Source organism: Carya illinoinensis, chromosome 5 (genome assembly GCF_018687715.1).
Source record: "Carya illinoinensis cultivar Pawnee chromosome 5, C.illinoinensisPawnee_v1, whole genome shotgun sequence".
Classification (NCBI taxonomy): Eukaryota; Viridiplantae; Streptophyta; class Magnoliopsida; order Fagales; family Juglandaceae; genus Carya; species Carya illinoinensis.
This window is the reverse complement of record NC_056756.1, coordinates 30,284,599-30,298,268: the sequence shown is the minus strand read 5'-3', so window position 1 is coordinate 30,298,268 and position 13,670 is coordinate 30,284,599. Positions and strand designations below refer to the sequence as shown.

The window sequence follows — 13,670 nt, the reverse complement described above, 5'->3', positions numbered from 1 at the left end:
GCTGAGTCTGAGGAGGCGGCTCCGCCAGAGTTTTGACTTGGAGTCTTTTATGTTAAAAATTATCTCTACTAGTTTTTATGTCTTGTAATTTGGGTTTGAAACAATATTTGAGACTTGTAATATTTTATTATCTGTGATTTAAATGAGTTTGTATTTAAACAAAAATTATGGTACTTAGTTATAAGACTTTTATTATCTGTTGCGTGATTTTATTGTACACTTGTTGCATGTACACACATTGACACTTGGCGATGGGATGTAAGACCCGTATTGTCATCATCCCGATGCCTTGATTTTCACGTGTCCGTACATGGGAGTTGGGGGCGTCACATTGGCACCTATTCCTCTATGATGTTCAAACCTTACTAACACTCCCTACTCTTTATCTACAGCTGAACCATCAAAATTAACTGAAAAATATTGTGGAGATAAAATGTGAGTTATCAACAACTCAATAAGTAAAGAACATATACTAGTATGTAAATATGAGCATTTGTAGAATTTTGAATGCAAAACAAAGCATTTACTTTCAAAATGCATAATCAATATATTTATTTTCAGAATGTAGAATCCAAACATGTTATCAAAAATATCATAGTGAAAGTTTTAGAAACATTCATATTCAAAAATCCTTTGGCATAGCATAATCATAGACATCGTCTTCATACTATATCAGAGTATCAAATCGAGACAGAGAACATATTTAACCCCTTGATAGGGTTATAAACTGCCACTATACCCATGGCTGGGCCATATACCACTAGTATCACCCGTGTTTAGGCCTTAATGGAATAGAGCAGGAACATAACAAAAGCAAATACAAATATAGAATCAAAAATTCATGCCAAAGGTATGCCACATTATTCAAAATAGAGTATTGAATAGATTAAAGATCATTCACACATTCAAAAACAGATTCAGAACATATTCACATTACAAGCACAAAATTTCAAATTTCTTAGTCACTCTTTTTTTGCACAGGTCAAAAACAAAATGCCAAAAACAAGTTCATATCTAGACCAGTCACGACGGGAAATACTTTCTTATACAAAATTTTATGAGTAATGTAGAACACATGACTGAGGTTGTTTTCACATTTCTTTTCAAAATATATCATGTACATTTTTCATAAAATCAACCTCTGTCCTTTCTTTTATGCAAAGTCTAGTATAGGAACTTCGCTTACCTCTACCTTTTAATTTCTCTAAATTTCCTTACAACAGTGACAAAGAGATATCAATTGTCATCTATAAAATAATCATGAAACCTTAGAAAAGTTTCAATTGAACATGGACTTCATAATTAAAACTTGAGATATTAAAGATCTATACTTCTCTAACGGCTAAGATCCTCAAAACCCCAAAATATCATCGCTTCCCAAAATACTTTAATTTTTCATAATTTCAAATCATCATGTAATTAAACATTAACATTGCCTTGCATTTGAAACATCTTATTTCTCTTAATTTAATCATAAGAATATGCTACCAAATGCTACAACCATTTACTGTGCAGGGGCATATATGTAAATTTAAATTTTTAAGAGTTTAACAATTAATGTGTATTAACCAGTGAAATAGAGATGGCTTACGGCAAAGTAACCATGCGATGTGGGTTGTGTTTTTTTTCATCAACTTCTAGCTTGGGTGAGCGATGGCAGGGTGGAGTATGGTGGCACGGGGAGTAGCACGACTGATCTATGATGGTTGGCTAGTGCAAAACCTGCGACAGGTAGTTGTTGTTTCTAGCAAGAAATGATGGACGAAACTGAGGGACGTGGGGTCTTGTTTTCCCTTGGCCATGCTCTGTTGTTGGGTATAAAAACAAAGGATGTTTGGGGACATGAGTGGGTGGCTGACACCAGGGACTGAGCATCGATCGGTAGTTTCTTTTGTGCATGTAGGACTCATGGTTTCTATTTGTGTGGGTAGGTATTTTCGTGAGATGAAGGTTGGCGGTTTTGGTTGGGCAGAGTTTTTGACATGGGAGAGAGTCCTCATGCTCTTGTGGCGGTGCACATGGGGTGAGGGGTTTCTGCAAACTTCTGCTTCTAGCAAAGGTGGTGGTTCTATTGTGGGTTGTAGCATGGCAAGGCCTGAGGTGTGCATGTTTCAAGGAGGATAGGTGAAACTAGTTTGGTGGCTAGGTTGTGGTGGAGGAAATAGAGGTTGTGAGTGTTGGGGGGTGATTTCCATGCATCTTGTCTACAATGATGTTGTTGCAGTAGGGTAGTTCCTAAAGACAGAGTCTTGTTGGGTTCTTGGTGCAAGTTGTTGTGTAAGGTAGTAACTGTGGAGGAGAAATACAGTTCGCATTGAGCTTGAGATGGTGTCGAGTATAATGATTGTATGGGTCTATATATATTTATCTCTCTCTGTGTGTGTGCACGCATGCGCGGGCGTGCTGGCTTGTGATTTGGGTTGACGAGGAGGGGAGGTTGCAGTGGTGGAGGGAGGTGTATGCATGCTGTGAAAGTACATGCATGGAGGGTAGCGATTGATGGTTGTTTTCGTGCTTGATGGGCACTTATTGGACGTGGGGATGTGGGGAGGGAATGTGGAGGCCACTAAGGAAGGTGTGGTCGGGCAGTGCTTGATGCTAAGTTATGTATAAGGTGCGGCAATCCTACACTAGAAAGTTTCTACAAACATGGGGGTATACATGTGTGCATATATATATATAGCTAGAAACCCTAGAGAGGAAAATGAGAGAGAGAATGTGCATGAGAGGTTGAGTAGATGGGTTTGGGCTTTTTAGAGTAAACTTTTGGGCTTCCTAATATATTAAAAATATAAATTTATAAAACGTGTGCTTAGCCTGAGCGCGGTGTTGGGCCTGGGTGTTATATCAAGAATTTTTCTCGATCCCATAGACAGCACCACTATTTGTGACTTGTTTCACCACCAACTGATCACAGATGCTAACCTACAACAAAGATAGAGGAGAGATCGGTGTGCCTGGTGCACCTCCAACGATTAAGTTAGAGATATGTATGTGTTGCTTGACAATAAGAGGTCTAGAGACTTACTTTGGGCTGTTAGTGTTGCTGGTAAGGATAGTTTAACCCTTCCCCAAATTTCAAGGTCTTGATCGCTAGGTTATGCAGATATGAGTTCTAAAGAAAAGGAATAATATAATGAGGATGAACATGTCAAGTATTTCTCTTTTATGTATGAGTAAAGAACACGAATTGGTGATGACTACCATGTTAATCTTATGAGGGGCAATATGATGCATGTGGGCGAGTGTATGGTGTGTCTATAGCTCTCTCGCCTACTGGGCTCCTTATATGGGTTTCTTACTATGTGTTGTTGGGCCCGTTTAGCATTAACAATAATATCCCTCCAATTGGAGTGGAGTCAGATTTGGGCTTTCTTTGAGCTTTTTTTTTTTAGCTTCATATTTAGCCCATTTTATAAAGTAATTTTTTGTGAGCTTCCCAATTTTAATTTTTTCAAAACATTAAAAACTAAAACTAAATTGCTAATTTACTTCTATACTAATATGCAACTTATTTTTATACTAGACTTACATTATAGTGTCTAATTATATGTTATCATACTATAGTATTACATATTATTTTTAGTGTTTAATTACATGTTATTATATTATACTAGTGTCTAACTTATTTATAACTTATTTCTATACTAAACTTATTTCTAGTGTCTAATGTATTTGTAATTAGTTTATCATGTGTTATTAACTTATTATACTAGGCTTATTTAAATACTAGTGTAACTTATTTCTATACTTGATTATAAATGGTAGTAATACTATGATATTTACATATACTAAACTATTAGTCTATTTATATTATAGTATACATATATTATTTATAATAATTAGCTCATACTAGTATATTATTGAATTTTAACTATATAAGTTCTAGTTTTATAACTAAATAACTATATAAGTATATATGATAAATATATATAGTTTTATAACATATGTACAATATCAGAGTCAGAGTCAGTGGGCAAAGTCGAAGTTGAAGCATAAAGTCAAAGATAGATCGGATCGGATCAGCCATTCTAGCGACACCTCCGACTCCATTTTGTCGAAGTCGGAGCAGAGTCAGATTTTCAAATTTCAGCTCAACTCTGAGTAATGGGGAGAGAGAGATGTTAGGGAGTGAAATTGTTCTAGACCAGGGGACACATTGCAACAATCAAAAGGAAAAACAAAAGGAATGGAGAAGAGAGAATTAAGGGAATGTTGCAATAGGTGTGTGGTGTTAGACTGCTGAATAGAATTTTTATTTCTTAAAATTAGGCACATATGGTTTCGAAAAAGAAAAAAATATTGTGATACTAGCCGGTGATTCTGTCATGATGAGGCTACATTAGATGAAACTCAAGACAATGAAAAAAATAGCATTGTTTATATGTGTGTTGATAAAAAAACAAATGTCCATTAGGGGTTATGGATGATGTGCAACGACCTAGCCCAATAATTATAAGGTTGGAATATTACTGATAATTTTTATTGGGCCTAAATTATATTTAATCGACCATATTAGATAAGCCCATGAGCGATAAATTATTAAGGTTGATTAGAATTTTTAACTAGGAGCGAGTTAGACTCATTTTAAAAATTTTAAGATCAGTCATTAGAAATTTATCTCAATTTAAAATCATCATTAATTGAAGTCTCCTATACAGTCTCAATCATTGCCAATCCTACATTGAACGAACTAATAGATAATATTTTTAAATTTAAACTCTCTTATTGAATGATCGCGACCAAGTCTAACTCGAACTCAAAACTTGTCGGCACCCTCTCCCAAATCTCTCTTGAAATATTTCACTTCCATGGGTTATTTGGAAAAAACTATAAACCTCCGTAAGTGCAGTGGCTAAACCCAAAATACCCAATCCAACACCATGTGTATCCCACGTTCACCATGCCAATAGCCAACTGTCTCATTCCTCTCACAATATCCCTCATATTTTCTCTCTCCTTCTAGTTTACACAATGGATTTCATGCTGAAAATATTGGATGAATGTTGCGAGGTAAGTAGCATGATCGTATCCTTTCATGTAAATACAATAAATGGTAGGTCTTTTATAAAAGTTTATGCATGTACGCCCTTTATAATTGGATGCCCCTTTATATGCACTCAAGTCATGATTAATTTATAAATATCATGATTTTATGCATAAGTTTTGTGTGAGTTGCAAGACATGCATCAAATATTTTATCAAAGTCCATGATTTATGTAAAGATCTATGCATTAATTAATTATGAAAATTCATGATTTTATGAAAGGAGCTGTTATGCATCAACAGACTTATGAAAAGTCATGATTTTATGTGAGGAAAGATGTATTACGACATTTTATAAAAGAATGTGATTTAATTTGAAATCTATGATATGACAAGTATACAAGTATAACTATAATGAAGTATGAATAATAAGACACGTAAAGGCCTATGTTATGATATGAAGACGGTACCATATGTTATGGGCATATTGAATTGCCAAGTTGTACATGCTAGTAGTGCACCCAGTGTGTCTTTCTTATGTATAGATTCAACAACCCGTGGCCACCGGGTTCAATAGATACCAGCCTATCACAAGTGAAAGACGGGTTAATGCATTCCATGTACAGATCATATTCATATTCATTTTAGTTATCTATGTATTTATGAGTATACACATTTTTCATAGAATCTTATGTTTATTATATATTACTATATATATGATTTATTGCTTATTGAATATTCAACTCATTTTTTTATGTTTTTTTGCTTAACCACCCTAGGTGATGATCTCTATGAGGATGGAATTGAAGGACAGAACTTGACCTAGTGTGGCGAGGTAAACGCCTAGATATTTTATGTCATTCTCAATTTTTACGATTTAAAGTTTAATAACTTGTTTTGATAATCACATGAGACTTTTGTGATTTTTAAATAAGTGCTTCCGCTAATTCTCTTTTAGATTTTAATTATTTAATAAAGATTGGCTTATTTATTTATGGAATCTTTTGTACATAGCGTGTCATTAAGAAGAATAATTATTAAGTCCAATTTAGTAGTACACCAGTTCTCCAAGATTTTATTAAAAAAAAAAAATGACTTTATTAGGGAGGAGCGAAGTGTTACAGAATGTTAGCTAGGTTTTGTTTGGTCTCAGAATTTTATACAGAGGAAAGGTTAGTGATTTAGTATATTTTCTAATTTATTGACAGCTTGAAGTTATAAAAGCGTTTTTCAAGAGTTCGACTTCATGTGTACACGTACAGTAATACTAATTTGTGTATTCATGAAACGGGGATGTCGAGTCACTAATAATATATATGTGTTGTCAAGCTCGTTGATTGTTAATTGTAAGTATTTATATTATAAATTGGATCTTAAGATTAATCCTATGTTAATGGTTAATGAAGGAGAGTTTGAAAATGAATTTTGCTTAATTGCAGTTAAGTGGGCCAATAGAATAGGTCTTTCATTAACTAAATTGTACACTGCACACTATCCATATGATATAACTTAACTTGTAAGATTTAAATTCAAAAATTATTTTACAAATTAAATTATATTAATTAGAAGATGGTGTGTACGTCGTATAGATGCTTTAAAATATAATTATCATATATATATATATACATACATATATATATGGTCTTTACAATACTCTCGCGTGTTTGTACTACAAGTATATAATATTAATGGATTTCCCTCTTTCTTATCAAATAATTTGGAAATAGACTATGGTTGGATCCGGAAGTCCTGATGACCAGTTGTATACATTATTATATTTATTACCATATCAATGATTTAGTCTATAACATTAGATTATACCATTTCATGGTATGGTTGCTTCTTTCACGTCTTATCACCTTATTTTAGAAATTTGTAAAATGCATTGACCTTATATATCTAAGTTTGGAGTTATTTTGTATATACGTTATCACAATCAATTGGAGCAAATTAAAGTAGGTGGGTTTAACTATTTTTTTAATCAACATATTATTAATTGTTATTGCTTATAAATTAAATGTTGTTTCATTACATCATACTTTATGAAATATCTAATAAAAAATCCTAATTTTTGAAATGTGGGACCTGAATTACGTAAAAGGAAGTAATGGTTTCAAAATGATGAAGTGCTGCATACTTTATCATGTCATATTTCTAGAAATGTTCTCGAAAAATGGTATACAATTGCAGTATTGCATCATTATTGGCATGCATAAGGATTTTATTCAGATATAATCAAAGAGATCAAATCATGATGTAACCTCACTAGCTTATTCAGAATGAATATTAATACGATGATATTTGGAATTGAAACAAATAAAGCCTCACTAGCTTCATCTTATTTTTTTATAACCCTTCGCCCCACCGGCCAGTGGTCGATCTCGCTTCACCCGCCGGCTCACTCTTTAGATTTGAAGGTGTAATTGTTTGCCGGCCACCATGTCGTTGTTGACATCCATATAAATTAGATTTAATACAATATACAGAAAATTCAAATTAGCGGATCAGGTCATGATCGATATCCATAACCAAACCTGGTCAAAAAAATGTGCTCTAAAATCTAGACAGACAGATCAACCAGACTCAACCCAGCAAAGCGAAGTCCACGACTTTCACCGGATCACGCCCCCTACTAATTATAATATTTTTTTTTTTTATACTTATAATATATATATATATATATCAAAGTTCAACTGACTCTGCTTGTTCTTGAATTAAATAAACTTTCAGAAACGTAATTTTCAAGTGTACATTTATGAGTTGTTGGCATGTTGCACTTACGTTGACCTTCACCAGTTCAATTATACAAGTTTCCTAGTGTATACAAAACGGATTTTAGAAGAAATCTCATTTCTTTTAAAGGCTTCCGCGGATATTAATGTAGCTTCCCACTATTCTTGAGTCGAATGATACAACACTATCCTATGTTTAAGGCCCTGTTTGAATGTTGACTTAGTTTTATCTCATCTCATCGATTTTATCATTTCATTTCATCTAATCTTATTTTAATATTTTAATACTATTCAAACACACACTTTTCAATATCAAATTTTCATTATTTTTATCTAATCATTACCAAATTATCACAATTTTTTTAAACAAAATACAAAAAATAATTCAACATAGTTTTTTAAATTCTAAAACAGAAATATTATTAATGAAAAAATTATATCATAATAATATTTTAATTTTATAATACTTTTATTCAAATTTTTCTCTTACATTTTTAAAAATTTTATAAAATATCTTAATTCAAATTATTTTACTATAATTCATAAAATATTTATTATTATTTACAAATTTTTCTTCCTAATTCAACATCCGAACGAGGCTTAACATTTTTTCTTCTTTAGCAAACGCTGAACGTGTCCACTGCCAATTCACCTACCGCTAATTAAAAATGTTTTTTCTTCGTTCTATTATCTTGCCTAGCTCACTTACGTGCAAGACATTATCTTTTTATTTGTTTTCTGATGCGAGGGATTTGATGGAGACAACCTCGATTGGCCAGCTTTAGTAATCGATCGTTGCCAATCCTTTTATTAAATACAACCAAGATTGCCGTAATATTAATTTAAAATCAAGGATATAGAATGAGGAAACGGAGACTCCCGAAAGAAATTCATTAGAACAATTATGTTGTGTGCAAAATAGAAAATTAAAGAACAATATTGATATATACTAAATAATGAAATTGAATCCATTACTAATTCCAAGCTTCCCCTCCTACTTCTGCACACCCAGAAAAATATTATAGATATAAAAAGATTTTTTAAAAATCTAAGTCTTATATTAACATGATTTTATATAATACATCAAATCTAATATTTTATAATAAAAATAATTTTATAATTTATTATATTATATTAAATTAAATTATATCAATTATGTCAATTTATAAAAAAATTTAATAATTAAAGAATATTTTCTCATTCATACTGATCAAGTTGATCAAGAGTAATATGAGCACTAGAAGTTAAAACAAAAACAAATATATCTCTTTGTCCAAACATCTTGATAATAAATCCAATTCAACATTTGCGCAACTAGTACTGCAGGCTAGCTGCAGCCGTTTTCACAAGAAAATAATGCCGCTGATCCCTTCGGAGTGCGGTCCTACCACCAAAAGTCAGCGAATAATATTATTTCCGAAAGCCACCCTTCTCGCCGGCACTTATCTGCCGACGCGTCACGATATTACTTTCCATATAAAAACTCAAATTTTGAAAAAAAGAAATGGTCTTCTGAAGAAATTAAAAGCTTGGAACTTTTCTACAACGCGGCACGACTATTAGTACTACCTGTCGTTTGAACATCAATATCATGCATGCAGTACATGCATAATTTTTTGCACTAGAATATATAAGCGTGTGGATCTTTAGATTCTATTTTGAAGGATTCAAGTCAGTATATATATATATATATATATGTATACACACATAATATGAATATTAATTCGGTGGAAATAATGTTTAAAAAACTTACTTATATAATTATGTGAATATAATGTCTGTAAGTGCACTGTTATTAGCTATTAATCATGGTTGACATTTCTTCTTCAATCACTTTCCGAGAATTTGTAAGTATTAGATCATCGATGCTTCTATATATGAATGAACATGATCTCTTAATTGCTTGGGGTCGAAGTAAAAAATATAAAATAGACACTACAATCATTTGATGTTTTTCACTTTCAATTTAAGTAATGTAAAAAATTATTTTACTTGTAGTGTCTTTTAGATGCGCATGCATATCATCGAGAGATTAATTTACATGTAATTTTAAAGGTGGATATATATCAAGGATATTACCTGGCAGGCATGCATCGATTGGACTGGTCAATATATATATATAATATATATGCCAACTTTAATTACACTCAACAAATTTCAAGGTTCTCTCGAAGTACTAGACCATGTCATCAGCCGGATCACCAACCCCAAATTAATTAATTAATTAGCTGGTTACTACATTAAAATATTTGGCATAATTGTTGTACGTACTCGTGACATCAGCATATATTATTAATCCACATAATTATACAGAGTTCTAATTTTATATTGGCATGAAATTATGATTACATATAAATGGTATTTAATTTTATGAGTACTGTAACATTATTCACAAAAGAATCATATAAAAATAATTTTATAAATTAATTTGATTTTATTTAATTCGTTAGATTTGTTTTACAATAAAAATAATTTTATAATATGGTAAATCATATTAAACCACGTCAATTTGTGAGATTATTTTTGTATAATTCTTTTATGACTAGAATATTTTTCTAATTTTATAGATCCATGCACATACATATGTAATTGCAACGTTAATTTAATTTAATTATGGACTAAAGTGAACGTACACTAACTAGTAATTATAAATATCATGATGAACTCAGTATTTCAAAAAGAGAAAAGTAACGTTGATCGCCAGATGATATAACCACTTTGAAAGTAGTTAACTGCTCCGAGAAAGTAGTCATGCATGTTAAAAATTAGTAGTTTCAGTTCTAATTATAACCACTTTGAAAAGATATAAAATTTATGATTCATGAAACAAAAACTTCTTAATTGTGTGTGTATATATATATATATATTATGTTTTTATTGGGGAAGGTTGAGCTAGCTTCTACCATATAATTGCATCGGAAGGTTGAAAAGGCCATCATGAGGCATGCAAGAATCTCCACTGGTAGGACAAGTACTACTACTGCATCCGACACAATTATATGGTAGAAGCTCAACCTTCCCCAATAAAAACATAATATATATATAAGGTCCACAGGTACTGTAGACATAAATAAGCTGCATCCAAGATTTGCAAATAATTGGAATATACATGTGTTAAAACCAACAATATCCTGTACACATTAATGTGTGATATATTTACTAGCCATTCTTGACTTTTGTTTCGGCAACACCACTATATAATTCCGGCCTCGGGTTCCTGATTTCTTAACAAACTCGATTACTTCCTTTAATTCGACAGTGCCTTCAGCTTTGGGCTCATAAGCTTTTTAAAGCCTTTTGACTGTTCAGAAGAATTTCTACCAAAACTCGAGAAAATGAAGGCTTTACTTATCCAAGTTATCTCCGAGGAGAGCATCAAGCCCTCTTCTCCAACTCCACCCCACCTCCGCCATTACCAGCTCTCCTTTCTTGATCAAATATCACCCCCAGTTTTTATGCCTTTGGTTCTCTTCTTCCCAAATTTAGAAGCCCATAACAGTCTGACAACCTTAAGCAAAGTACTGCAGCTTAAGAAATCCTTGTCCGAGACCTTAACCCGATTCTACCCACTAGCAGGACGGGTTCAGGACAATCTCTGTATTGATTGCAACGACGAGGGTGTCCACTATGTTGAAACCAAAGCCAACTGCCAACTTGTTGAATTTCTGGAGGACCCAGTTCCTGCTGAGCTCAACAAGTTTCTACCTCTACCACTGGACGATGTCAAGGATTTAGCTGCAGTCATTCAAGTCACCTCGTTCAACTGCGGTGGGATTGCTATCGGTCTTGGCATATCCCACAAAGTTGCGGACGCCTTGTCATTCTTCACGTTTCTCAACAGTTGGGCTGCCATTAATAATACTCGCGGAGAGAACAGTCAAATAATGGTGAGCCGGCCTCGATTCGATTCCGCCACCCTTTTCCCACCAAAAGCCCTCACGGGCTTTGAACCGAGGACGGGGATCGTGAAGGACAACATTGTGACGAAGAGGTTTGTGTTTGATGCGTCCGCAATAGCGGCAGTTAGAGCCAAATACACTGAAAACAGTGAATATCCAACTCGCCCAACGCGCGTCGAGGCCTTGTCAGCGTTCATATGGACCCGTTTCATGGCAACTCAATCGAAATCGGATCAAGAGCGTAAGCTCTACACGCTTCTCCATGCTGTTAACCTACGCACCAGGATGGAACCACCTCTACCGGAGAACTACTTCGGGAACATAAGTCGGGTGGCTATCTCTGTACCGTCTATGTATAACGATCATCCTGGCGAGTGTCATGGCATCGTTAACCAAGTTAGGGAGTCTATAAGGAAAGTGAACGTGGACTTCGTGAAGGAACTTCGAGAGAATGAGGGGCACTTGAACTTCATCAAAGACCGAGCCGCAAGAGTTACGAAAGGAGAGATAGTATCATTCAGCTTCACCAGCTTGTGCAGGTTTCCTATATATGAAGCTGACTTTGGGTGGGGAAAGCCAGTGTGGGTTGGCTCTGCAAGGTTGTCGTTCAAGAATCTGGTCACCTTTTTTGACACCAAGGCAGGGAATGGAATAGAGGTTTGGATTAACCTGAAGGGGGAGGACATGGCTAAATTTGAATGCGATGAGGAGCTCCTCGCGCATGTCTCCCCGGCCACGCGGCCGAACGAGAAAATATCTGCATTCTAGGCCATGTACGTAGGGCTTGTGGGAGATCATCTCTTCTCAGGGTGGACTGTAGCCAAGATGGCTTTTAGTCTGGTTCTTGTGACTTGTCTTTTTGTGTAAGAAATACTTTTATATATGTTTATCTGTTTTTTTATTAATTTCTTAAAAAGAAGTGCTGCTGCCATAAAAGGGATGGGGAAAAATAGATTTACAACCTGATTGATTTAATTTATATGATACTTTCCATATTCTCATGTGGTGTGAGAGAGTCGCAGGCACAGTGATTCAGTTAGTAAATGAGGGAAATGGAAATTGGGGTAAGTATACGTTTAGGTGTATATAGAATTCTCAAAATAACCTCAATTTAAAGCTTCTATCTCTTTAATTCAGTGCAAGAGTTATGTACCTGGCCTTTTCCGTCCAGACTACAACTCGGATTTCACATCCGGACTATAGCTAGGCAGTGGACTTCCAACTTTATGGTTGTACAATCAAACAGGTAATGCACGTATAATGATCTGACATCCCAAATCGGCCGCTTAGAAGACTCAGTTCATAGCTAGGAAGTATAACCATTGCTAATGTGTAACATTAGTTGCATGGAAATAGATTCTTTGGAAATCTATAGGTAATAAATACCAGTTGTTATTAAAGATTATTGCAAGGAAAGTAAACTTGGCGGTAATAACATTAGTTCTCTTTCGTAAGTGCTCTATCAGGTCGTGGTGATGATGACTAACTTCTAAAGTATATCATGAAAACTTTCTATATTGATTGGAGTAAATACTTTCTTGATAAGTTAGAGGCGTTATCCCTTATCTACAATGCATATCAATAAAACTCATTCTTAGGCCTGCACTCGGTCATTGGGCTTCCATTACACTAGACTCATTTGTATGAGGGATCCAAATATCTCTTCCAATTTATATAGTTTTTTATAAGAGCCCGGTTTTAGGATTTCTGTAACCTCCTTGCTTCTTTTAGTGTAAGGTATTCATTTGCCATAAGTTAGGACAAATCAATAAAATTGGAATGTTGTCATTTTGTTATGAAAAAGTAAAGTACTAAATTACCAATGAGTAACTTAGATGATCATAAGGAAATGGCTAAATTTGAAGTCAACAAGCAGCTATTGGCCGGCTTATATATGCTTCGTCGGTACTGATCAATATTTATGTACGTGAATAAAGCTATGTATGACCTATAATTAGTTAGATGCATAGCCATGACTCACATACGCTTGTTTTATATATACTAGTTATAATGCAACGTGCAAGGTACTTTCCCTAATTATAAAATAAAAAAT

The 13,670-nt window shown here is 33.9% G+C and overlaps 1 protein-coding gene across 1 annotated transcript; it reads left to right on the top strand.

Annotated features, from left to right (window-relative positions):
- The first annotated feature begins 10,941 nt into the window (after positions 1 to 10,941).
- Positions 10,942 to 12,578, top strand: LOC122309531 (stemmadenine O-acetyltransferase-like). The gene has a single exon (XM_043123040.1). It carries the CDS (start codon positions 11,054 to 11,056, stop codon positions 12,383 to 12,385), a length of 1,332 nt encoding a protein of 443 aa, XP_042978974.1. The 5' UTR covers positions 10,942 to 11,053; the 3' UTR covers positions 12,386 to 12,578.
- Positions 12,579 to 13,670: the final 1,092 nt, after the last annotated feature.